The sequence below is a fragment of the Corvus moneduloides genome, chromosome 4 (genome assembly GCF_009650955.1).
Source record: "Corvus moneduloides isolate bCorMon1 chromosome 4, bCorMon1.pri, whole genome shotgun sequence".
NCBI classification, from domain to species: domain Eukaryota; kingdom Metazoa; phylum Chordata; class Aves; order Passeriformes; family Corvidae; genus Corvus; species Corvus moneduloides.
Window position 1 is genome coordinate 14,665,054 of NC_045479.1, and position 24,388 is coordinate 14,689,441.

Sequence of the window (24,388 nt, forward strand, 5' to 3'; positions counted from 1 at the left end):
GGGTCTCCTCACATGGACTGGTTGGCAAAATGAAGACCTACAATCAATTTCCTGTGGGAAGGGCCACAGGATAAATCACAGACGGGTCCCAAATGCAAAACTTATTTGGAGCTGAGGATTTTGAATGGCATTTTGTGAGCTTAGTTTAGACTTACCTCAAATATAGATGTGTACATCTTTAATATTAATATTTGTATATATATAGACATGGGATGTGTGAGTGTGCATCTATGTAATTACATACTTTTAATGAATCAATCATCCCAGTCTCCTGATGCCCAGGTGCCTTTATATTTGTATACATATAAAAGAAAAGAAATCTTTAAAGGCACTCTATTTCATTTAGGCTGAAAGTTGTTAACCTCTAAGAACTAGAAGTGGTCTGTGGAATGCATTTTATAAAACGTAAGAAATTCATGGAAGCTTCCAGCAAAGGGTTATTTTAGAAAACTCTGTGTTGAATTTTCGCTGTCTTAAGTATATTTGGTTCTTCTCTATCATACCTCCCTGAGAAAGAAGGAGGCTACACAAGCGTACCTTCCCATGTTGGGACAGAGGAATTCGTGCCATAATTCCAATTTCTGTCACTTGCAAAGCATCAGTTTCAAAGACAACACAGCAAGCTGTATAAAACACTCTTCAAAGCTCTCCTAGAAGCTGTACAAATGGCATATAACCTTGCCTTGCTATTTTGACAACCCTTTTCCAGATCGCCAATGAAGCTGCATTCTCTGTGCCTTTGAAAGAGTATTTTAAGAGGCCCTAAGTCAATAGTCACTATAAATGTCAGTTACCAGAAGCCTTGGGATTCCTGCATTGGTGGCGTGCTCCTAAATTTGAAACTAGATTCAATGCAATGTCAGAGCATGAGCATTTTCAGCATAGATGGACCATGCTGCTGCAGAAGTGAATATCTGAGTGCAAGATTATCTCCCATGTCCAGCCAAAATGGGGCTATGTCCAGCCTTGACATGCCATTCTATTTGCAGGGGCTGTCTATTCATGATGAATTTGAGCCTTCTGACATGCATGAGAGACACTGTCAGGGCCAGATCCTCAGCTGGAATAAATCAGCCCAGGAAAACTATTCAGTTTATAGCTCTTCTAGTTTATAGAAGATTTGGCCCAAAGAACATACCCACAAGGATGTACCCACAGCCACCATTCCTGAGAAACTGTCAAGGCAATTGTTTTGTGAACAAGATACAGTTTTCCAGCATCTCTAGTGTGACTTATACTTGAATTTATCTGGCTCAAATATAAGTGATGATCACAGTGTAAATGAAGAGAAAAAAAAGAGTGGAATGCTGGTCACAGTACAGGAACAGGATGCTTTGGAGGATGCTTTGGAAGGAAAGGAGTTCAAAGGAATTTCTCTTCATTTTCTGGTCTTGCAGTGTTTCAGAGAGAAGCCAAGTTGACACACTTTGTTCACCCACAACGTGTGCAGCACTTTGCTTTGGAAAAATGTGCATTTGAAGTGAAAAATCAGGATGTTTTGAGTGGGGAGAGTGTGGGTCAAAGAAAAGTTTGGAGGGTATCAGGCAATACATTGACCTAGAGTCCCCAGAGGTACAGAGAGCTGTGCTAAAATACATTAGCTGGCAACCTGTATCCTGGTGTTCTATTACTAATTGTCTTTGAAACTAAGTTTGAAGAAGTATGGAGGAGTCCATGGATGTAGAAGGAAACAGAGTTTGAATGCTGGCACACAAGTTTGTTTCTGATCACAGCTTAAACCACCATCCTTAAGACAGGATAAAGTCTGTTCCCTCTTAAACCAGGGCAGCCTAGAGAAAGTGATTGTTGCCAGGACTGGTAAGCAATGGGACAGCTGGCACAAAAGGTGGGAATCAGACTCACTGGCTCCATTTTGCACACACTGGTCAAGCAAGGACAACCCATAGACCAGGTCACAAGAAGTCAGGACAAGAGGAAACGGCCTCAAGCTGTGCCAGGGGAGGTTCAGGCTGGACATCAGGAAGAACTTCTTCACTGAATGGGTGGTCAGGCATTGGAACAGGCTGCCCAGAGAGGTGGTGGAGTCACCATCCCTGGAAGTGTTCTGGAATGTGGCTCTGGTCTGGTTGACAAGGTGGGGATGTCTCAAAAGTTGGACTTGATGACATTGGAGGTGTTTTCCAGCCTCAATCATTCTGTGATTCTGTAAATCTGTTTAGATGCAGCCTGGTAGGCTGAGATTGCTCTTATGAACTGCAGACCCTTTTGGATGCAGTTTTGGTGGGCATTTGGAAAGCCCCATCAGTCGCTCTGCTGAGTTCCTCTTTGCATCACTGCTTTTTTCCTCATTACACCTCAGTGCCAGCCAGATCAACATAGAAATCACAGCTGAAATCAAATAAGGATATGTGACTACATAAAGAAAATGCACAAAGTAAAGGGATTTCCCAAATCAGGGCCAAATTAGGAACTTCAAAACATATCTCAGTGTGCTTTAACAGGGGGTCATGCCACGGGCTACGAGCTCTGAAAGCATTGCTGTGAATGCTCCACACCAGCCTGTCATACCCACATTTTGCACATGGGATTCTCCTGTGGAGTTGATGCCTCTTTTCAAGGTTTCTCCTTCCTCAGGTAAACCCCATAACAATCTAAGACTTAATCCACCCCTGTTAGAAAGCAGACTTGGCTGGAACTGAATCATGTTCTTAAATAAATGTATTTTTCCCAAACATGCAGAGACATAGACACACACAGTGGAAAAGCAGAGTAATATTTGTATACCTCACTAACTATTTCAATTCCAAGATTTTATTTTGCACAGTAAAATAGTGCCAAAGTTCTCAGATTGCTTTCTTTTTTCACTAAAATATACCTCATGTTCTGACTCAATATGGACTCACAATTGAGACTGTAAATTTGCAAGAAACACAAAACTGTCCAATCAATTGTTTGTGAAATTGCTTCTATTTTTATATGTATGTGCTGCGCACAATAGTTTAACATATTCATAAAATAAAATTTTATACATTTTTGGTAGTGTTTTGACTCTAAATCCCTCTCAACATTTATTTTTTTCCTTGGTTCAGAAAGGCTGTGTTCACTCATCCTCCAAACCAAGTTTTTATTCACCTCTAGAACCAGAGTATGTATTGGTACACTTCAAATTGTTGTAGACTTTTGTGTTATTCAGATTTCTTGCCTGGGAAGTGTCCAGGTGTCCTGGGAGGCATGGGCGCTTCCCATACTCCCTTCCCACTCCGTGCTCTCAGCCTGAGTGATGAAAAATCTCCCAGGAATTTTGGGGACAAGAGACAGAGACAAGCCCCACACCTCTATGAAGAATAGGAAACATTTTGCTGAGTTTACCTCATTTTCTGTTTCCTCCCAGGTAATTTGAAACTTAATAATGTCTCTGTTTCCATGGAGATATTTAGATGGGAAAGGACTGTTAGAGAGCTTGAATCCAACCTCTTAGATGAGTGCAGGACCAACTTCAGGACCAACTTCAAAGCTAGGGGAAGCTTTATCAGGAAGAATCCCATCTACCCATCTCCTGCAACAGCCCCTGCAACAGCTTCATGATTCATTAAGCTCTAGTTGAAACTCTGGATAGCAACTCAAAGGGGATCAAACAATGACAGATGTCTCAAAAGGATCACTAGAGCAGCCCATGCTTTGCTGGAAGAGTCTTAAGAGGGTTTAGCATCTTCTGTAGGGTCTTGACACAAGACACATTTGTCCTGTGCATTGACAGAAAGCATCCCTCCTGCTGGAGCTAACCCTTACCAACACAAATGGCTGCAGAAATTATCTGAAGGATTCAGTACCATGAAGGGAGAGGAAAAGAAAGGAAAAAAGAAGGCTTTCTGATAACTCACATGTACAGGATGAGCTCAGCTGCAGGTACGCAAAGCTGGGTGGAAGACACAGGTCTGTGAACTGTGTGGCTTCAGTGCAGCCCAAGACCACGTTAAGGGCTAAGGGCAGCACCAGTGCCAGAGCTGGGACCCAGAACCCCCCTGAGCTGGGCTGAGCCCCCAGCGTGGGCAGCAGGGGAGGGGGGATTCTGCCCCTCTGCCCCGCTCTGCTGAGACCCCCCTGCAGGGCTGCATCCAGCCCTGGGCCCAGCACAGGAAGGACAGGGAGCTGCTGGAGCCACTCCAGAGCAGGGACACCAAGGGGAGCAGAGGGATGGAGCAGCTCTGCTGGGAGGAAAGGCTGAGGGAACTGGGATTGTTCAGCCTGGAGAAGAGAAGGCTTTGGGGTGACCTCATTGTGGCCTTGCAGTGCCTGAAGGGAGCCCACAGGAAAGACGGAGAGAGACTCTTGGCAAGGGCCTGCAGTGACAGGACAAGGGGGAATGGCTTCACACTGACAGAGAGGAGGTTTAGATTGGATATGAGGAAGAAACTTTTCCCTGTGAGGGTGGGGAGGCCCTGGCACAGGCTGCCCAGAGAAGCTGTGGCTGCCCCATCCCTGGCAGGGTCCAAGGCCAGGCTGGATGGAGCTCTGAGACTAGGGTAAGTATGGGCCATCTAATTAAAGACAGGCTTATAAAAGGAAATAAACAGCCCCAAATCCCTTTTGCATTGTTTTTTGGGATTTTTTTGCTTGTTTTACTTTTGGCATTTGCTGAAGCCACCCTGCTCTGCATCAATTTGAGCAATGGAGGAGAGAGTTAGGTCCCAGCTATTTAACTACAGGTGACTTTGTTCCTTGGAAAAATGGCCCAACTGCAAACTCTTGTGCTCCATATTTGGAGTCACAACAACTCAGCAGAAGCCAAGAGGACATTTAGTTTCCTTGTCAGAACCCAAGAGTAAAGGAAGAAGTAAGAATATCTCCCAGCTGCTGGACAGCTGAGGAGGAGGCTCAGGCTAAGATAAAACACTGTGAATCTCCAGGTATAATATATGTAATGCAAACTGGAATTGCGGTGAACTGCAGTGACCAATCCAAGTGAGGAAATAGCTGTCACTGGAGAAAAAAATTATAAAAACAAACAACCAAGTATGCAGCCACAAGCAGAGTTTTCTTTTTTCTCTCCAGCCAAGCTCTGTATTCAGCTCAGTCCAAAAGCATGTTTGTTTTGGAAGCCATAGGCTGCAGAAAAGTGTTTGGCCAAAATCCAAGGGGCCAATAAGCCCAGATGAGCTGAACGAGCTGTGTCCTTGGATCATGAGATTTGGACATATTATTTAATCCTGGATCTCATGAGCACATATAACTGTTGGTTATTTTGTGTCACAGGGTGTGGACCGAAATGCCTTGATAAGGACTAATTTTTTTCCCCCTCACAATTATTACAACTCACAATTTAATTGTATGTTTTTATGAACCATAGCTCACAGCTCTGGAATAGCTTCTCCAAGGACAGTGAGACCACACCAACTTACATCAAATGAGAAATCATTAGGGATGATGTATAAAACAACACAGTTTATAATTATATTTGTTTCAGGGCTCTCTGGAGAAGAGCTTCCTTTCCTTTTTTTTTAATGAGAAATGATCCATCCTGACTTATTCCAGGTTGCTGGAGCCTGGCTTTTTTCCTGGCGTTACTTTGCCTATGACCTGAGCCCAGGACTCACTGGTCTGACACAAATCTTCCAGCTTATTGAAGAGGCAATAAAACAAAATGATGCAAAAACTTAAAGAAGGGAATTATACTAATCAGCATAGATGTCGCTCAGTGAGATCAGGAGCACTTTAACTACCTCAGTTATCCAGTGAGGGACAAGCCAGCTTGCATTTAACCCAGGGTCAAAACCCAGGTGGAATGGCTTCAAAGTGACAGAGAGCAGGTTTAGATTGGATATGAGAAAGAAATTATTCCCTGTGAGGGTGCTGAGGCCCTGGCACAGGTTGCCCAGAGAAGCTGTGGCTGCCCCATCCCTGGCAGTGTCCAAGGCCAGGTTGGATGGGGCCCTGAGCAAGCTGGGATAGTGCTCCTGGCAGTGGGGTTGGAATGAGGTGGGCTGTGAGGTCCCTTCCAACCCAAACCATTCTATGATTCTATGATGACGATGATTTTGCAAAGGCAATGACTACAGAAACAGAAACTTTGGGAAAGTGGATATGTATGGGGCATGTCTGGGTGTCACTTTCTGTAAATCTTGAGCAAATCTGCAGACACTGTGTTTGCACATTTTAAAGAGAAACTTGCAGGTTTCAAAATAAGGAAAAGCTAATCTCCAATGGGATTTATTTCCTACACCCCTATAATCAGCATGCAGGTCCATAGGCCATCTGGGTGACTGGAATTTCTTGTGTATGACATTTCTTATGTATGTTTGCATTCTGCACAACCTCAGTTCATGCTAAGCTGGTCATCAGCTGGTCATGAAGGTGGTAACTTGAATTAATTTCCATTCTTCCACTAGCAGTGGAGACTGGTGGAGGAACCAACCATGGAGCAAAGGATCCAGAAGTGACACCAGTGTCAAAGTGACATGTCATATTCAGGGTAGGCAGGTGGGCCAACCAGCCTCTGGCATGTAAGCAAGTCCATTAGGAATAATGGAAAGGATAATAAAGAAGATATTTTTTTAATTAAGAAAAAAAAGTGTTAAGTTGCATTTCTAAGTTTTAAAAAAATTGTCAGCCAAGAAATCTTTGCTTTTGGAGAACTGAGCAGTTTAATGGAGTCCAGAACTTCACCTGATTGACTTATTTGAAAGAGAATGCATTTCCCAACCAGCCCTGGCATGGCAACAGCTTGTGACAGCTGTGAAAATGGCCAAAGATCAGTAGGGCCCAGGTGCAGGATCAGTGTCCCAGCAGCTGATGAACCTTTGCACAATGTGACTCTCAAGTTCCTCCTCACCAGCAACGTGACAGACCGAGAAAGCAACATGAAGAACTACTGTGTGTACAATGCAAAAAAACAAACAAACAAAAAAATTGTAGCTGCACATCTACCTGAAAAGTCATTTTGTGAAGGAAAACCTGTATCAGCGGCAGAGTTCAAGACATATTTTTGCCAGACTTCTGTTCAGTCTCATAAATCCTCCTCTATGTGCTCCCTGTCACAGAAATACCTCAAAAAACGGAACCCAGCTCCTGAGCAAAGATGAGCTAACAGAGTTTAGCTGAAAAAATGAACCACTGTTACTTGTCTTGCCTTGCCCCTTACAAACTTTGATCTCCATGTTTCTTTAAAGGACTCTGGAATCATAGACTGGTCTTGCAGTGGCTTAGGGAATCTTTCTATTTTCCTTGCATTAAAAACACTGAGTACAAGGACAATGTTCAGTCATGACTTTCTTCATTTATTATTTAGCCTTTTGTCTTTAAAATATTACTCTTAAAACTTAGAGAGAGCAAAGATTTCTCCAATGAAGTTTTAGTTTCAAAGAGATCCCACTAAAAAAATAAGTCTCAGAGCTAAAAAGCAACACCTGCAGTTGCACTGAGGCAGCTCTAACCATATCAGTCACATGCTCTGTTATTACTGTCCCACACTAAAAGTGCCCTTGGCTGATGATGACGTCTGCATATTTTGTCTTTCTGTTTCACTGCATTCTCCTCTCCCTCTTTTCATTTTCCATTCCTAATTTCTTTAACCTAAGCCTTTTTAATCTCTTCGTCAAGGAGACAGATTTGAGTAAAACATGTGAAACCAAGAGATTGGAGTAAGTTTAAAATTAGGTTACAACAAAGCTTATTATTGATCCTTGTCTTCTGCCTAACAAGGGGAAAATATCCATTTAGTTTATTGGAAACTGTCAATGAATGTAGTGGCAGATGTCATTGAATCCTAGAAATACTTAGATCAGAAGGGGCTCCTGGATGTTTCTAGTCCAAGCTGAGATAACAATGTTGGGAAATAAGAAACTTTACATAAAGCAAAGAGTTTTCCCAAAATAAAACAATCAGCCTACTTTTAGGCACCTTGCAATGTATTACAATAGGAGATGGATCACTGAAGTGACTTTCTTGTTGAGGCTGTGTATCTGTGTCCCCAGGATTCCTTCGGACCTGGAAGCAATCACACCAGGAGAAAGAATACACTTTCTCAGACAAGACACACTGCCTGGCAGGCAGATCAGCAGGACTGGGTGTGCACAGGGCAGATTTCAGAATCCAGACAAACTTCAGGCTTTCCAAACCTCAACACCAAACAAGAACATTTTGCAGCCTTCCAAACCTGAGGGGAGCCTACAGGAAAGATGGAGAGAGACTCTTGACCAAGGCCTGGAGTGACAGGACAGGAGGGAATGGTTCCAATGTGACACAGGGCAGCGTTAGATGGGATATGAGGAAGAAATTGTTCCCTGTGAGGGTGGGGAGGCCCTGGCAAAGGTTGCCCAGAGAAGCTGTGGCTGCCCCATCCCTGGAAGTGTTCAAGGCCAGGCTGGATGGGGCTCTGAGCAAGCTGGGATAGTGGAAGGTGTCTCTGCCCATGGCAGGGGGTGGGAATGAAATGATCTTTAAGATTCCTTCCAATCAGGCGATTCTGTGATTCTATGCTGGTTTTTTTTTTTTTTTTAATTAAGGGTACCAGCAGCTCTCACCACAAATTGCACCCATCCTCTCTCCCATACCACCTAAGGAAACTCAGACCCCTTAAAATGACAGAAACACTCTCTGTTCAGAAAACAAAACCTTTTAGGGACTGGTTCTGCTTTGCCTGGGAGCTCTGCCAAGGATTTCAGCTGGAGGAGGAATGAGGCCCTTCGTTTCAGTTCATTAGAGCAGGCACACTGCAGAAACTGCTGGTACATGCTGCGGTCCCAAACCCAGTGGGCTGTGCTTACCTCATCTTTTTCACGTAGGTGAGCTGAGCCAGGATGTTTTCTTTAGTCGTGGGCAGTGTGACAAGAATGGGGCCTCCAAATAAGGTCACTCAGGATGTGTTTAACAACACCGGGTGAAGTCTGTGGCAAAGGCTTCTGCACACACACACACACAGAGCATCCACTGTACATTCCCTCGGCTCAGTGCGTCAGTATTCCTAGAATAACTGCTGGAGAGGCACTCCACCCTTGTACTTCCAAGGCTGGGGGTGTGATCATCCCAGAGCCACTTGTGACAGTGATTTTAAGAAAGGGGAAGCAGAGGGACAGGCCCCTGATTTCCATGACCTCTTTTGAAGAGATGCAATGCAAAGGAAATTATTAAGAGCAGAGGTAGTTTCAAATCTGTCAACCCAAACTCCCTTGTGAGTTGAGCAGCAGAGAGCAAGAGGCTTCCTGAGGCCAGCACAGGCACCCAGATGGCACAGAATGCTGCATAAGGGCAAGCCACCCACCTGTTTAAATATAAGTCAATATGCTTTATTAGGCAAGAGTGCTACAGGTGCTCCTACGTGATGAAAGGAACTCCAGCACTGTGAGGGGACGTGTAGTTTTACTCATAGGAGAATCCTGGAAGGCAAATCCATTCGATTGAATAGAAAACACTTTTTTTTTCTCTTTAAAATGCAAATTTCTGAGCCTTTCCAAAAGGTAACTGAAAGTCACTTGCAGTAACAAATTTGTTGTAAAAAAAGCTTGCCTTTGCCTTGTGAGTCCTCTCCAGACTGAGGGGATAAGCAGTAAAAGAAAGCAGCACAAGGGAATGACATACAGCTGCTGAGAGTTTTACAGAGTTGAGGTGGTAAGTTTGGATCAGAAAATGACCTAAAGCTGAAACTCAAAGCAGTCAAAATGGGGGAAAGTCAGACCCCAATCTGCTCCTATGACCCTCAGTTCCTTCTGTGTACAGTTTTGGGTATAATTTGCAATTAAATGATGATACCAGGGAGGCCTGAATGTCACCCGTGTTCCAGCTGAGGCACCTTGCCCTGGCTTAGCCTGAGTTGAGCTGCCTCTGGAGCAAGGAGCAGGAGGCAGCAGGAGCAGGCCTGGGACAAAGGCATGGCAGGGGGAGAGGGGAGTGAGACTCACTAAGGGCTGGAGCATCAATCACAGAATCACAGAATGATTTGGGTTGAAAGGGACCAGGAAAATCATCTTGTTTCAACCCCCTGCCGTGGGCAGGGACACTTTCCCCCTAGACCAGCTTGCTCAATGATTATTTCAAATAAATTTCATCCTGAAGGCTGGGGTCTGTCTTATCCATCTTCTCCTCTCAGCTTTTGCTCTGAAGTGAGGATTTCCTCACTTTACCTTGGTTCCTGACATTCACCATAGGTGGTAGCTCCTCCAGGCTGTCTCCCAGCTCCCTTTCCAGGATATGTCTAAGGAAAGTTCTGCACCTTACTGTGGCACCTGACACTGGCTGTGTAGCATCCCTGCAGTGGGAAGTGGAAAAATGTGGCAATGTGAAATGGTTTTGATCTTTAAATTCAGTTCCATTTTTTCCTTTTTTTTGTCCCTACAACAAGCAATTTCTGTTAATTATCAGCTGAGAACTGAGAGAAGCCATCTCAATTCATCAAACACCACAGAGCAATACAGAAATCTGAAAAATCAATACCAACTCCTGTGGTAAAAGTTGCAGAAATACTGTTCTTGCTGATGCATCAGCATAACATGCAAGACAAGAAATGTTGTCATCACTTGTATTATAACAGACTTGGCTGAAGGAGTAAAGCAGTTTTTCATACACCTGGCTACCCCATCAACAGCTGAATGGGTAGAGAATAAGTGAAATACACACAGAAGGAATAAATGGATCAGCCTGAAATAAAAAAAAATGGACTGTAAAAAAAACCAAATAAAAAACTCCCCACAACAAACCACATGCAGTAGGCATCTATAGGTTTAAAACAAAAAAGTCTATGAAAACCCAAAATTTGTATTAACATCCTCACGAGCAGAGACTTAATAAATTCACTTTATCCCAGCAGATTAAACAGAATTTAGGAAAGTCTGGCGTTTTCCTGACTCTGGGGAACTTCAGAAAATGCCAAACAATTTAAGCTTGTAAAAGTAGTCTTTGCTTGTCTGACTATTATAAAAAGAGAAACAGATACTCACAACTGGCATGTGCTTAAATGAGGTTGAATAAATTTTTCAAACATCTTAGAATGTTTTCTCTGCCACCAAGGCACTGGAGAGAGATCAGATCAGTGCATGCTGGCAAGCACAGAAAAATGTCATGGTAAATCTGAAACATCAAACCAGAAAAACTCCAGTCATAAAAGAATGACAGAATATTCCAAGAGGGTACAGTGCCTCTGTGAGACACTTCTGCAACTGCCCTTGAAGTATCAATATCCACATTTCCATAGGAGTCTAATAAGAGGGACAAAGAAAAAACCAGAACAACCAACCAACCAACCAAAACCCACAAACATTTGTTCTAAGATCAGAGTGAAAAATATGGGTGGATAATTTCAAGAGTAAATAGAGATATCACTTTAAAAAAAGAGAAGAAAAATTATCCCTCCTTTCCTTCTAAGCTACGCTTTCATTTAAAGCATTTCAGATGTAATAGCCAATAAAACATCTGAGGCCTGGATTGTCTTTAGTGCAGCCAGCTTTGTCAGCCTGCTCAGTTTAAGATCTGACCCTTATACACTTTGGCTAAAAAGTGCTGTCATTTACACAGGTGAATATACTCTGACGCAAGTCTCTGGATTTACACAGCTGTGGAAGCAGGATTTGGCAGAGTTTTACTGATTTTAAACAATAAAAAACCCAAAATCAGATCCATTTTTGCAGTGGGTTATAGTTGTATCAATCCATTAATGTTATCAATCCATTATATGCTGATGGCACAGCTCCACAGCTTGTTAATGAAACTAAGAATTTTTCATGCTGTGTCCATCTAGAGACTGAAACTGAACCTAACACTGCTACAGTTAAAATCCTCAGTTGTCATTAAAGAAATATTCATTTATTGTTTGGTACTTTTGTCAGGTTTATATTAAATTTTGAAAGAAACCTTAACACAGTCTAGTTTTGGAACCTGTCACTGCTGTCATTGATTCCCCCATACACAGTGTCCTATCAGTACAGCATTTGAATGTAATAAATGGAACCACCTGCTTTTTAAATCAGAAAATTTGTTTGTAAAGACCCAGAGCATTTGCAGGACACCTGAGAAGCAGGTCTTGTATCTTAGAACATTTTTTACAAACTGCCATCCAGATGTGCAATGCAGGAGCAAACATCCAGCTTTTAAGTGTTTTACATGTTATTTTCAGCTGGTTTTGGCCAATTTTAGATTATTTATGGGACTCAGAAGGAAACAGGAGAAATAAAAGGGACAGTTTATGTGAAGTAGGCTCTGCTCAAATCAAGTACCCTTTGCTTAAATGGAGTGACACAAATATCAGCCCAACAGGGTTGCTGTGGAACTTACAACATAATGAAGGGGGAGTCAGGCTCAGGACAACTTAATATTAACTTTCGGTATATCTGCAACAAAATTTTAGCTGTATTTGATGTTTCCACTAAATCAGAATGCAGCTTGGAAACAGTGAGGGGAGGTGGGAGTCTGAATAAACATGTCTGGCAAAAAAGAAAGATAATTCAGGTCCGAAGGGTCATTCCCTTCAGTTCAAGTGCAGTGGATTGCCCTTCCTGGATCCAACAGTAGGGGCGTGGGAAGCTTTCAGATGTCAGAGGGTTGTAGATAACATTTGAACATATGATTAGCTTTCATGAGCTGTCTTTAGAAACCTTACATTTTTCCCCCACACACCTTAGCCAGAGATCCTTCCCTTGAGGTTTCGGGACACTTAAAATGTTGCTTTGCCAAAAATCAAGGATGTGGAGAAGGTTTTCCTGTGTGATGTCATGTTGCTGCCCTTTATAAGCCTCTGCAGAGAAGGGATCCTGTCTGAGGATTCACACTCCAGGGACGAGGGCAGGCGAGGAGCAGACGCTGACCCACCATGGAGCGGCGAGCCATTCACCAGAGCATTCCCTGCAGCTCCCTGCTCCTGCTGCTCTGCAGCCTGAAGGCTTCCCTCACCTTTCCCAACTCCTCTCCACTGCTGAGTCCCAGCTGGGGGAACGGAGACCACCTGATGCACCTCTACACTGACACAGAGAGGAGCAGCTTCCACCTCCAAATCAACGCTGATGGCTATGTTGATGGCGCTCCTCACCAAACCATCTACAGTAAGTGGCTTCCTATGGACCTCCATGGGAGTAGGGGAGGGACAATGAGATGTTTTACTTCCTCACCACCTATAGAAAATCCCCTTTTCTCATTAGGCAGGCAGGCAGAGGAGCAGAGCCATGGGATGGAAAATATGCATCATTATAAATCTCCTTTTGTTTAACAAATAAAATTGCTCCAAAGAAATCTAGTGGATGGGGAATTTCATTCCTTGCCTAGAACAACTAAAGTCCTATGGTTCCTGTAATACTCTGCAAGGAAAAACCACCTGAATTATCCTTCACTTCATGATTTTGCCCCTAGTTTCTGGTGGAAGTTCCTATTAGAGATTGATAATGACATCCTCCAAATAGCCACTTGCCACTGATGGTGCTACCAAAGGAACTGCACTGAGGGAACTTGCCAGAGCAATGCTGGAAAACTGATGGCATCCATAAAATCTGTATTTTGGGGTAGAGGGCTGAAAACTACTAAAACTTAAGTTTCAATATGCACAGAACACGGGCATGCAAAGGTCAGTTAAAAAAGGAAAAACTATGAAAGACCAGACTGGCATAAAAGAAGTGTTGAGCCTTTGGGGCTCACGAGAAGAAACTATGGCCTACTATCACTAAAAGGATCTCAAATTGTGTCTTCACAGTTTATTTTATCGTATATTTTATTATTCTATTTAAACAGAGAATAGTTTATTCTTCTTCCTTTGCTAAATACTTGGCCCAAACTCTTTAGTTAGGAGACAAATGTGGGGGGTTTTAAGACTTAGGGTTCTTTTATAGCATTTTAAAAGTACTTCTCTCTTAGCAGCACTCAAATCAGAAGTAGCTATGGATCATAAAATCAAGTTGTTGTTGTTATTATTATTATTATTACTATTATTTTTACACCTATTTTATACACTCAGTTAAAAATCTAAGCCTAGGTAATGAAGCTTTTACATAAGTAAATAAAGATGTTTTTCGAAGTTATAATTTAATTAATGAGGAAAAAGGATTATATTCTGCTATTTTTTTAAGGAATTGATAATGAAACACTCACAGAAATGCTGGCACTGTCTTGTTATTCTTCCTACATATTTAAAGATTTTATAAAATTCATTTTATGTATGTTGGTCAAGAACCAGTGTGGGATTTTAGAGAACAACAGACAGCAAAATATCACATTTTCCCATATCTGCCATAAAACAAGTATAGCAGGACTTGGAATGGAGCAGGAAAGATGGAAATCAGACAACAAAAGGGCTATTTAGAGGGAGGGTGATTGATTTGCTGCCACTGAGCCACCAGACAATAGGAAGTGCCAAGTTCTGCACCAGGGTGGTATGGCCTGGGTGTGCACAGATCTCCTGGGTGGGACAAGACAACAGACACTGAGTCAAATGCAAGGAGCAGGTCAAGGAAAGTTGTTACTCCCACTTTACCTGGCACCAGTGACATTGCTCTTGGAGCACTACAGCAACCCCAGTTCAAGTTAGTTGAGGGGAAGGTGGAGCTGGTCTGGCAGAGGGTTTTCAGGGGGACTTGATCATGATCTGTTGTGGTTTTAGTCCAGCAAAAGGGATGTCAAGGGCAATGTAATCACAGAATCACAGACTGGTTGAGGCTGGAACGCACCACAGGGGGTCACCTGGTGTCACCTTCCTGCTCCAGCAGGGCCATCCCAGAGCACAGGGCACAGCATTGTGTCCAGATGGCTCTGGAATATGCCCAGTGAGGGAGACTGCACAGCCTCTCCGGATAATCTGTTCAGGGCTCGGTCACTGCACAGGACAGTTCTGCCTCCTGCCCAGGAGGAACCTCCTGGGCATCAGCTCCTCCCCATTCCTCTGGTGCCACTGCTGGGCACCACTGAAAAAATACCACAGGGCCGTCACAAAGATGAGTGGGACAAACTCCCCCTGGACGTGGGCAATGGCAGAACTGTGGACAATGTCCTCAGACCACAATTTGGGACTTCAGAGGGAAAAAAAGTTGTATTTGGGAGGTTAGTGCCACATTGGAACAGGGCACCCAGAGAGGTGCTCTTTATCCTGGGAGTTTTCCAAAGCCACAGCGAACCTGATTTAGGGTGGCCAACAGTCCCAGGTCATGTGGGAGGTTGGTTTGGACCCCCGGAGGTCACTTCCAGCCAGACCATCCGTGGATCTGTAAATGCAGTGTTGAACTGGATCTTGGATTTGTTTTTGTTGTTCTGAACAGGTGCCCTAATGATCAAGTCTGAGGGTGCTGGCTCAGTTATAATCACTGGTGTGAAGAGTGGACGCTACCTGTGTATGGACATGAAAGGAAACATATTTGGCTCGGTGAGTGACCTTTCCTAAGCCCTGAGGCTGAATGGCCAGTGCATTCTGCTGCTGTGGTGCCCATTTCCCCAGCCAGGGCAAACCTGGGTAGCTGCAGGTGGAGGGGGAAATCTAAGAGAGGATCTGACACTTAGCTCCTTTGATTGTATTAAGTTGTAGAGCTGACAAAAATCATCTGAGGTCCTGCCTGGGTAAATGAGGACAAAATGAGATCCAGTGAGGGACCCATCTGTAGCACAGAGCTGTGGGTTGGGACCGTCTGGGAGAAACCAGGGTTTATCATTAGAATTCCTTTGCTGAAAGCATGGACATGCAACTCCAATCTACATTTGGGTCAGATACAGACCTGGGAGATTAGAAAAACACCTGCTGCAAGATCTCATCCCTCTTTCCCTCTTTAACCAGTGTTTGTAATTCACCAGATCCCTCTGCTCACAGGTGCCCTATTTTTTCCCCTCAGCATTACTTCAGCCAAGAGGACTGTGTGTTCAACCACAGGACACTGGAAAACGGGTACGACGTGTACCAATCCCCCAAACACCACTTCCTGGTGAGCTTAGGCAGAGTTAAACAAGCCTTCTCCCCTGGTATGAACCTACCACCATACTCCCAGTTTTTGTCCAGGAGGAATGAGATCCCTCTGTTCCGATTCAACACCCCTGAGCCCCACAGAAACACCAGAAGCGTAGATGTTGATCCAGCAGATCCTCACCAGATCCTGGTCCCGCAGAGGAAGACCCCAGCATTCGGCTCCCAGATGCAGCAGCCAGCAGACTTTCCCCACATGCCCAGGGAGCCCATGAGGATCAACCAGAATGATGTGGTGAACCCTGATGATCCCCACGCTATGATGGAGGCCAGGAGGTACCCAAGCCCCCGCTTCTACATCACGAGATAACCGCGGCCCCCGCACTCGCCAGGTGAAGACAGGGGCAAAAGAAGCTGTCTGTCACACTCAGCCTGAATGACAAAGTGGCCCTTAGAAACCTGGGAGACATTCATTGGAAAAAGTTCCTTAGCTTCAAATCTTGTTTTGTCAGTAAACTGCCATCTGTAAGTACAAGTTGGATTTTTTCAGCTGGGGCCCTACTGGAAAGAAGATCCATTTTGAAAAGAATCCTTTTAGGGTCTGAATCACCTTAAGTTTGCATTAATGAGGAAAACAAAAAAAAAAAAGAAATCCCTTGTATGAAATGGGAAACTGATGTTATGTTACTGATGTAGAGACCTGGAGCATCTGAGATTCCAGCAGAAACAGGGAATCCTCTTACTAGCACCATCCTGTCCAAGCACAAACTGCCAGGTGGTGTGTCATTTTATTATATAAAAATTGCCACATATGTCATGTATCCAGTATCTGAAGGGGTTTTAAGGAAGCTGGAGAGGGGCTCTTCATCAGAAACTGCAGTGACAGGACAAGGGGAATGGCTTCACACTGACAAGGAGCAGGTTTAGATTGGATATGAGGCAGAAATGGTTCCCTGTGAGGGTGGGGAGGCCCTGGCACAGGCTGCCCAGAGAAGCTGTGGCTGCCCCATCCCTGGCAGTGTCCAAGGCCAGGCTGGATGGGGCTCTGAGCAACCTGGGACAGTGGAAGGTGCCCCCGCCCATGGCAGGGGGTGGGAGTGGATGAGCCTTAAGTTCCCTTCGAACCCGTCCTGCGATTCTTTAGTTTTAGCTTTTAAGTTGGAGCTTCATTCTCTCTTCACCCATAAGAGTCAAAAAAAGGTCACTCTGCTGTACTAGGAGCAGCAGACATGGAAAACGAGGAACTGACAGGAAAACAGGACAGCATTAAAGGGTTCTATGGAAAAAGAACAATTTCTGACACTGAATCCAAGCTGAGGTTTTGAAAAAAAGAGGAGAGTCTCACTCTCTCTCAAGTGCTTCTCTATCACAGTTCTACATTTACTAAATTCTAGCATCCCAATATGGAAATAAAGATCATTAGTTTTGCATATTTCCAACCCAGAGAGAAATACCAGGATTAATAATAATCAATAGTGTGTTAAACAGAATGGTTTGTTTTGCATAATACTGAACTGAACTCTACAGGGGGAAAAATAAAAAAATTATCTTTTTTAAGTATCAAACTATTACTATTTGAACTATAACGAACACTCTTGTCTAATGAGTGAAAATTAGGTTTGTGTTTAGAAATGGAATATCCAATTAGCATCCATGTTTGTATTCAGTTCTGAGCAGGTATCAGAGGCTTTATACTTGTAGGAGTGAAATTACTGTTAATCAGAAGATCTCTAATGGTGACAAAACCTTTTCCCTAGATTGCTTTATGCTTTGGGTAAGTTCACTTTGAAAAAGCTATTCTTGACAAACTCTGCAGAAATCAGGTGCAAGGCACTGATGAGCAGCACAAAAATCCAGTGTGTCCGAGATTTGAGAAGAGATTTTTATTTTGGGGGTTTTTTTTTGTGTGTCAAGACACAGATTCTTCTACTCTGTTTATTCAGAGTATTTATCAGCCTGACAACAACTTGAAGTGGTACACTGCTCCTCAGTGTGCTCATAGCAACATACAAAAAACATTAGGTTGGTTGCTGCTCTTTTTTTCGAAGTAGTTCGCTGAAGCCACTGGAGTTACATCAGTGCAACAAAATCAAAGTAAGACCCCCCTGTGCTTCTTGCTTTCATTTAATTTTTTCTGGATTTAGCACAGCAGCAGGACTTCAGACAGCTTTCAAAATAATCTCTCTTTATTCCCCCACATATGTCTATATACACGGTATCTCTTCATCTACCACATCCAACTCATGTTGGAAAAAGCCATAGGTCCTGATTCTGCTCTTAGAATAGTTTTCCTACACGGAGAGATTCCTAATTAGTGTAAATACTTACAAGCACAGGACAAGCCAAATGATCAGGATTAGTCCAAGAGTTCCATCTCTTGGAATTTGTTTCTCTAAACTCATCGTGGTTTTGATTAACTTCTGAAGGAAAGGAGTGATTCTAAGGAATTAAGGGAATTGCAGGCAGGCAGACAGTTGTGCTTTTTCTTGCTTATTCAAAATACAGCAAGACTTTTTAACTTGCTGTCTATACAGTGGAGAGGTCTGATTTTATTTATGTTCTAGTTTGATGATTTTACTTGATCCCTATACCATTATTCTTGGCTTTTGATCCTTGAGAACTCTGGACTTCAAGTACACCAGCAAAGTTTGCATTTTGCATTAATTGCTGGAAACTCCACAGAGCTCCTCTCTAGGACTCTGAGGCAACTGCCTTACAACAATTGGAATCCTTAAAAGCTCTGTCCACATTAAATTTTGATGGGAAATGTTGGTGGGGTTAAATCTACAGACCATCTCTATATTCCTACATTAGAACAAAGTAAGTAGGGTTGCTCACTCTATCAGTAGCCAGGGGATAAGTAAGCTAAGACTGAATACAGGGTGGATTTTCCATCAAAAAACCTTATTTGTAACTATAGGCAACTGTATCAAAACTTCAAAGAATTTATTCTTCAATGGAGATGCTGGCAATCACCAGCTAGTAAGAAAGCATTACTTATTTATGTCACGATATTTATTTATTTATTTGAGTGGGTCTTAAATCCCGCAGAATATTTATAAGTATTTATAATAATGTATTATAGACACTATTTCCTTTTATAAAAGTACCAATAAACTTTTCCATTCTCTCCAAATGGTGGATTCTGCATTCTCTGTTCAAGCTCCCCCTTCCAGAAGTACTTGAGTGGACTAAATGGTAACAGCAGTGGCTGAAAATGTTTGTGTGCTGCTGTCCCCTGTGACTTCCAGCCTCACAGGTTTCAGCTTCCTAGGTGTTTCATGCACTCCAAATATAAGAGTTCTGTGAAAGATGATGAGAAAAATGGTGTCTTAGTAGGTCTAGACTGACCATGAAGGGATTTTCACCTCTACTGGGAAATGTCTTTTACAAGCAATGGAAACGCACTGGTCTGTCAGTTCAGTCCTGCTGGGAATTATTTGTGATCCTGACGCAAAGAACTTGGGATAAAAGATACTTGGTAAATTAAAAGCCACTGTAGGGGGGGCTCCAAGCAGGGCCCAGGCTCTGCTCTGGGGGGCCTAGCCATGGCACCAGAGGAACGGGCAGGGACTGATCCCAGGAAGTTCCCCCTGGACAGGAGGCAGAACTTCTGTCCTGTGCAGTGACTGAGCCTTGAACAGATTGTCCAGAGAGGGTGTGAAGTCTCCTCAATGGGGATATTCCAGAATTGTCTGGACACAATCCTGTGCCCTGTGCTTTGTGATGGCCCTACTAGAGCAGGGAGGTGGCACCAGATGAGCCACTGTCAGGGTCCAGCCTGACCCACTCTGTGAAGACTCAAGCAGTTTTAAGATTGGAAGTTCATAGTTTCCTCCTCTGCATGCTATTCTGCCCCACATAGTTATTGATGATGACTTCTCACTAATATTTCCACATTTCTGTAATTTTATTCTAAGTCATTACAAAAAATTGCCCCCGAGGGACTTAACTAGCAGCTTTACTCCAGCACAGTGCTTGACCTTGGACATTACTACTTCTATGCCCACTAATTCCTTGCATACCTACTTCACCCTTTTTTTTTTTTCTCCTAAACAACATTTATCTTTTCCAGCTGAGCTGATGGTTTCATTGCAGCATTAAGCATTCAATTAAAATTCAGCAAGATTGTATTTCATTTTTCCCTTGCCTATACATTAGTTACTTCATCAAAGAACTACCCAGTTAATCTGGAGTGAACTACTTATGGTAAAAATTCATTTAACTAGATTCCAGGTTTCATTTACCTCTCTTATCTGTAATTACTTTCTCTTTCAGAATTTGTTGCATTAACCATTATTTAAATTTCTTTGGAGAACTAGAATTGTGTGATTCTTGGGACTGTGCTGTGCAGGGCCAGGAGCTGGACTCGGTGATTCTTGTGGGTCCCTTCCAACTCAGGACATTCCATGATTCTAGAACTAATTTTGTGATTCCTGCCCTTCTGAAATCAAACCTCCTTTTTTCACCTCAAATTTAAATTCGGTAAATTCACTTTTCAATGGCAAGCTCTTCCAAAATACATTCAGGACTTCCTACAGTCAAGTCTGGTGCAGCACCCCGCTCCCATTTAGCTACGGCTGGATGACCCAACCGGGCATCAGAAGGAAAGAGTATTACGCTCAGTTATGCCCCCAAAGGAGTTCTGCCTGGACCTCAGGTGCATTCCTTTGGTGACCAGTAACAGCCTGCTCAAGATTTCAGGGTTTTATCCCAGTACCCTCCTGTGCCATACCCTCTGTGCCCTCGGGAGCCCTGCTGCCAGCCTCTGGCATTCAGGTAAGTAATCCATTGCCACATGGGGTCCCTGCAGCCCAGGAAGCCCAGAGCTGTTTGCAGGTGACACCAGAGCTGTCTGTCACACAGGAGACCCTCCTAAATGGCACTGGAGTCACCACACACACACATATCCCCTGCAGTGGCTCTGCCATACCCATGGATGCCAGAAAAGCAGCTCACAAATCACTGTGCAGTTCATTTGTGCCCATGAAGCTGCCATTTGCCTGGGATTACAAAGATCCAAAAACCTCAGGCTCACAGCCAAAGCCCTCAAAAGCAGGACATATCTGGGGGAAATCTGACATATTTTAAGTCTGTGCATGTGGGCTGTGGATCTGAGGCAGCAAAAGCTTGGGTAGAGAACGCATCTGATTTAAATTCTGTTCTAAATGAGACCAAAGAAAAAAAAAAAAAGGAAAAAAAGAAAAAAAAGAAATAAAAGGGAAAAACCTCCTCCTATTGCAAAGGCAGGGCTATGTCTGGAAAACATTGTTCAACAGAGAACTGTGGAAATAGAGAAAATATCTTTGCTTTAGAGGAGGGAAACTGTGATACTACCAGAGCTCCATTTCCATGATCCCAATAAACTGTACAGATTTACTGTACAAATGCACAAGAGTCACTTGACCAAAAAAATATTTAGTCTCAATGTTGATGTAAAAACTTAGAAAGAGGAGTACTATACATAGACCTAAAGAAAACAGCTTTTAAGAATTAGCTTCAGAAGCTTCCAAAATTAGTGACTTTTTAATGCAGAGGGAACCTGACATCTGACATAACAAAGGAGAAATAACAAGTGCAACTATTTTACAGCAGGCTGCGGCCAGGTTGTTGTCCTGTCTCCAGCAACATCAAGAGCAGATACTGAGGGAAAAAGCACATCTGGGGAACTGCATGACACTCTTGACTGCTTGTACTCCCGTGGCCACTAGCAGATGTGTTTGCAGCATTTTAGTGTGTTTTACAAAGTCTGAATTGGGAGATTCTGATGCATTTTCACTGAAAAATGTGACTTCATTAAGTTAGGAGCTGTTTAGAAAACTGAGTGGTTTCACCCTTTGGTATTCTTCCTTCACCACTGTACCATCTGCTTGCCCTGTGTGAGAGTTACAAGAGGAAAGAAATTGGTAACAGTAAGTTGAAGAAAACAATCACACAGGTTTTTTAGGCTGGGTCTAAATTTTAACAACCTATACATACAAAAAAAAGAAGGTACAGCATATTATAGAGGAAGAGTCAAAAATTTCTCTGGGAATAGTGTTACCCAAGCAGTGGCAAAGCACTTAACAAAAAAGTAGATGTTCTCCTAAGTTATGGCATCATCAGCAAGAACAAAATATTAATTACCTCCTTGAGAGCAGGTAAGAAAGCAAAAGAAGCCTTTTAAAGTGAGAAGCACCCCAATCACTAGTGTGTTTTGAAATATGTGACAAACTGACAAACTTAGGGAGAAAAACTTGTCACTTCTCCACTCATCCTCCCTCATTTTCAACTCCATCAGCCTGGCTCCAAGAAGAATTGATGGAATGACTGGTAAAATTCAGGACATGGCAATTCTATGGGAGTTTCAGCTGTTTAAAGCACTGACAGAAGAATTCCCTGCTATGTAAGTGGCCTGCCTGAAATAAACTGGCACTACCCAGGGACAGGCAAATTCAGAAAGAACTCCTGCCCCACTCTCTGACCATTAACTCTGTTAGAAGTCATAATTAAAGCTTTTCTATCTTCATTGGCTCTGACCATCAATTTAGTATTGAGGAGCCTTCTAGGAAGACGCATTTCACAAAGAGCTTGAGGAGTCCATGCAAAAGTCCATACATTCCCGTTTTAGTTTCCTGTGAAAACTTATTTCCTTCAGTATACTGAGAAAGAATTATTTTATTGCTGAAAAAGAGCTATGGACAGTTTTAAACAACATCAGCCCTAAGAGTCTTTCTCACAGTAAAAGGCCAGCCTGGGGTTTTTCAGGAAGAAAAAAGAGGAAGTTATGTGATCTGAACAAAAGCTTCACAGGGGAATATTAAGAAAGATTTTTACCTCAAAAGAAATACAGATGAAATGGGAGTTCTATTCAGGAGCCTTTAATATTTATTTTTTTTTTAAACAGGCTTAAAATATGCAAATGAAGAAAAAAATATGTGAATCTTATAAATAACAGAAACCAGATAAACTCACACTGTAACACCACAAACACCCCAGTGGGGAAAGAATGCAGTATTAACACCAGCAATCACCAAACAATCAAACTTGCCTCATTCTAGGCAAAAATATTCATAGAATCAAGTGCATGACTGCAGCTGACAGAAGGATTCCAGCCAGGTACAACTCACCCCAGAAAGAAAATTCCTTTTCCAGAAAAGAGACCATTACTACGTGCACATGAGGTTCCTCATCCTGCTCACAGCTTAAAAATAAATACTCTTGTGTTTGTGTGCAGCGCTCTTCAACAGAGATCATGACAACCTGAACAATTTCTTAGGAAATACTCCTGGCGAGGTAGGTTTATCATCATTCCCACTTTACAAATGGAAAGGAGACTTGCCCAGAGTCTCACAGATATTCAGTGTCAGAGTCACATCCCCTGGCTCTGCACCAAACCTTTCCCACTGGGCAATGCTCCTTCCTAGGTTCTACTATTGCATTCAAAAATTTATTTTAAGACAACATGTATGTTTCATATTACAATATAGCATTTTGTAATAAAACAAGAATACAGTATAGCTCAGCTTTTGAGGTACCACTCCCCTCCCCAAACCTTTCACTTGGAGGTAACCAAAATAATTATGGAGTAATGCAAAGGAGTTGTTTGAAGTATGTGCTGTAGGAGCAGATATGCAAGTGACTGGAAGTATTATGTTTCTGAGAACAGAGAATATTTGTTTTATTTTGCTACTGCCAACTTATACTGGGCACTAGGACCATGTAAATTGTGTTTTTTAAGATAGCAAGCAGTTGCATGTCTCCCTTTTTGCAGTTTAGTGTCAGCAATTCCAGTCAATCCCAGTAATTACTACAGATACTTTTCCCAAGCTTAGCAAAATGGTGATCTAAACCCATTTCCCCCCTACAAGGACTTTTAAAACACTTTTGAAGCTACACATTCAGCTCCCACATCCACTAAGTGAGAGTCTTGGTTAAGACAGACACATGTGATTTCAGGTTTTAACAAATTCCCGTTTCCAAGTTTTATAATGAAATGACTGACTCCTGTATTGGGACTGACAGAAGACAGCTGGGACTTGGTTAAATTTGCTGGTAAGGTACAGTTGAGATCTGAAACAAAATAGCCAATCCAGTTCCTCATGTAGGCTCCATGACTCACCACCAAAATATTGGCATCTAATACCGTGGAAGATCCACCGCCCTCAGAGCTCGGCTCTGCCTCACTGCAGTGGTTTGTCCAAGGGAAAACAAACTGTTCTCCAGATGTTCCTGAGCTCCTGCCTGGTGCACCAGGCTTGCTGTGCTCCTTCTGCTCCAACTCAACAGCCAGCTGGCACAGAAATTCAAAAAATTGCCTCGCACGCTCTCTCACCTGCAGGGAAAGGCCAGAAGGGAATCTTGTGAAGAATGAAAAGATCACTGTGAAGCAAGCAAAGATTTTGCCTTTCAGAAACCTGACACGTAACTACTTCAGTTAAAAGACAAAGATTTCTCAGACAAGGCTCAGAAGCCAATGTAAGCTACTGACTGCTGTGCAAACTCCTCAGCCCTCCAGAGAGCAATTGCTATCATCCTCCTGTGAGCCAGAGCTTCATGAGGAGTCAGTCTCAAAATCAGTATTTTAGTTATAAAGAG

The 24,388-nt window shown here is 42.9% G+C and overlaps 2 protein-coding genes across 5 annotated transcripts in view; one reads left to right on the forward strand and one right to left on the reverse strand.

Annotated features, from left to right (window-relative positions):
• Positions 1–24,388, reverse strand: part of TIGAR (TP53 induced glycolysis regulatory phosphatase) — a 63,329-nt gene that overhangs the window by 29,857 nt on the left and 9,084 nt on the right. The window contains exons 6-7 of one of the 4 annotated variants that reach the window (XR_004239533.1): positions 23,913–24,125; positions 10,890–11,019 (exon numbers count right to left, since the gene is read on the reverse strand). Coding sequence is in view for 2 of the 4 variants with exons in the window: in XM_032105220.1 (XP_031961111.1) it covers positions 23,667–24,125 (459 nt within the window). In the remaining 2 variants the exon portion in view is untranslated. Of the gene's footprint in view, positions 1–10,889; positions 11,020–22,649; positions 24,126–24,388 lie in introns of those variants that run through there. The other 3 variants (XR_004239534.1, XM_032105220.1, XM_032105221.1) reach the window with 3 other exon arrangements.
• FGF23 (fibroblast growth factor 23) lies at positions 12,061–16,699 on the forward strand. Its single transcript, XM_032105225.1, has 3 exons — positions 12,061–12,983; positions 15,180–15,283; positions 15,744–16,699. Exons 1-3 carry the CDS (start codon positions 12,755–12,757, stop codon positions 16,179–16,181), a joined length of 771 nt encoding a protein of 256 aa, XP_031961116.1. The 5' UTR covers positions 12,061–12,754; the 3' UTR covers positions 16,182–16,699.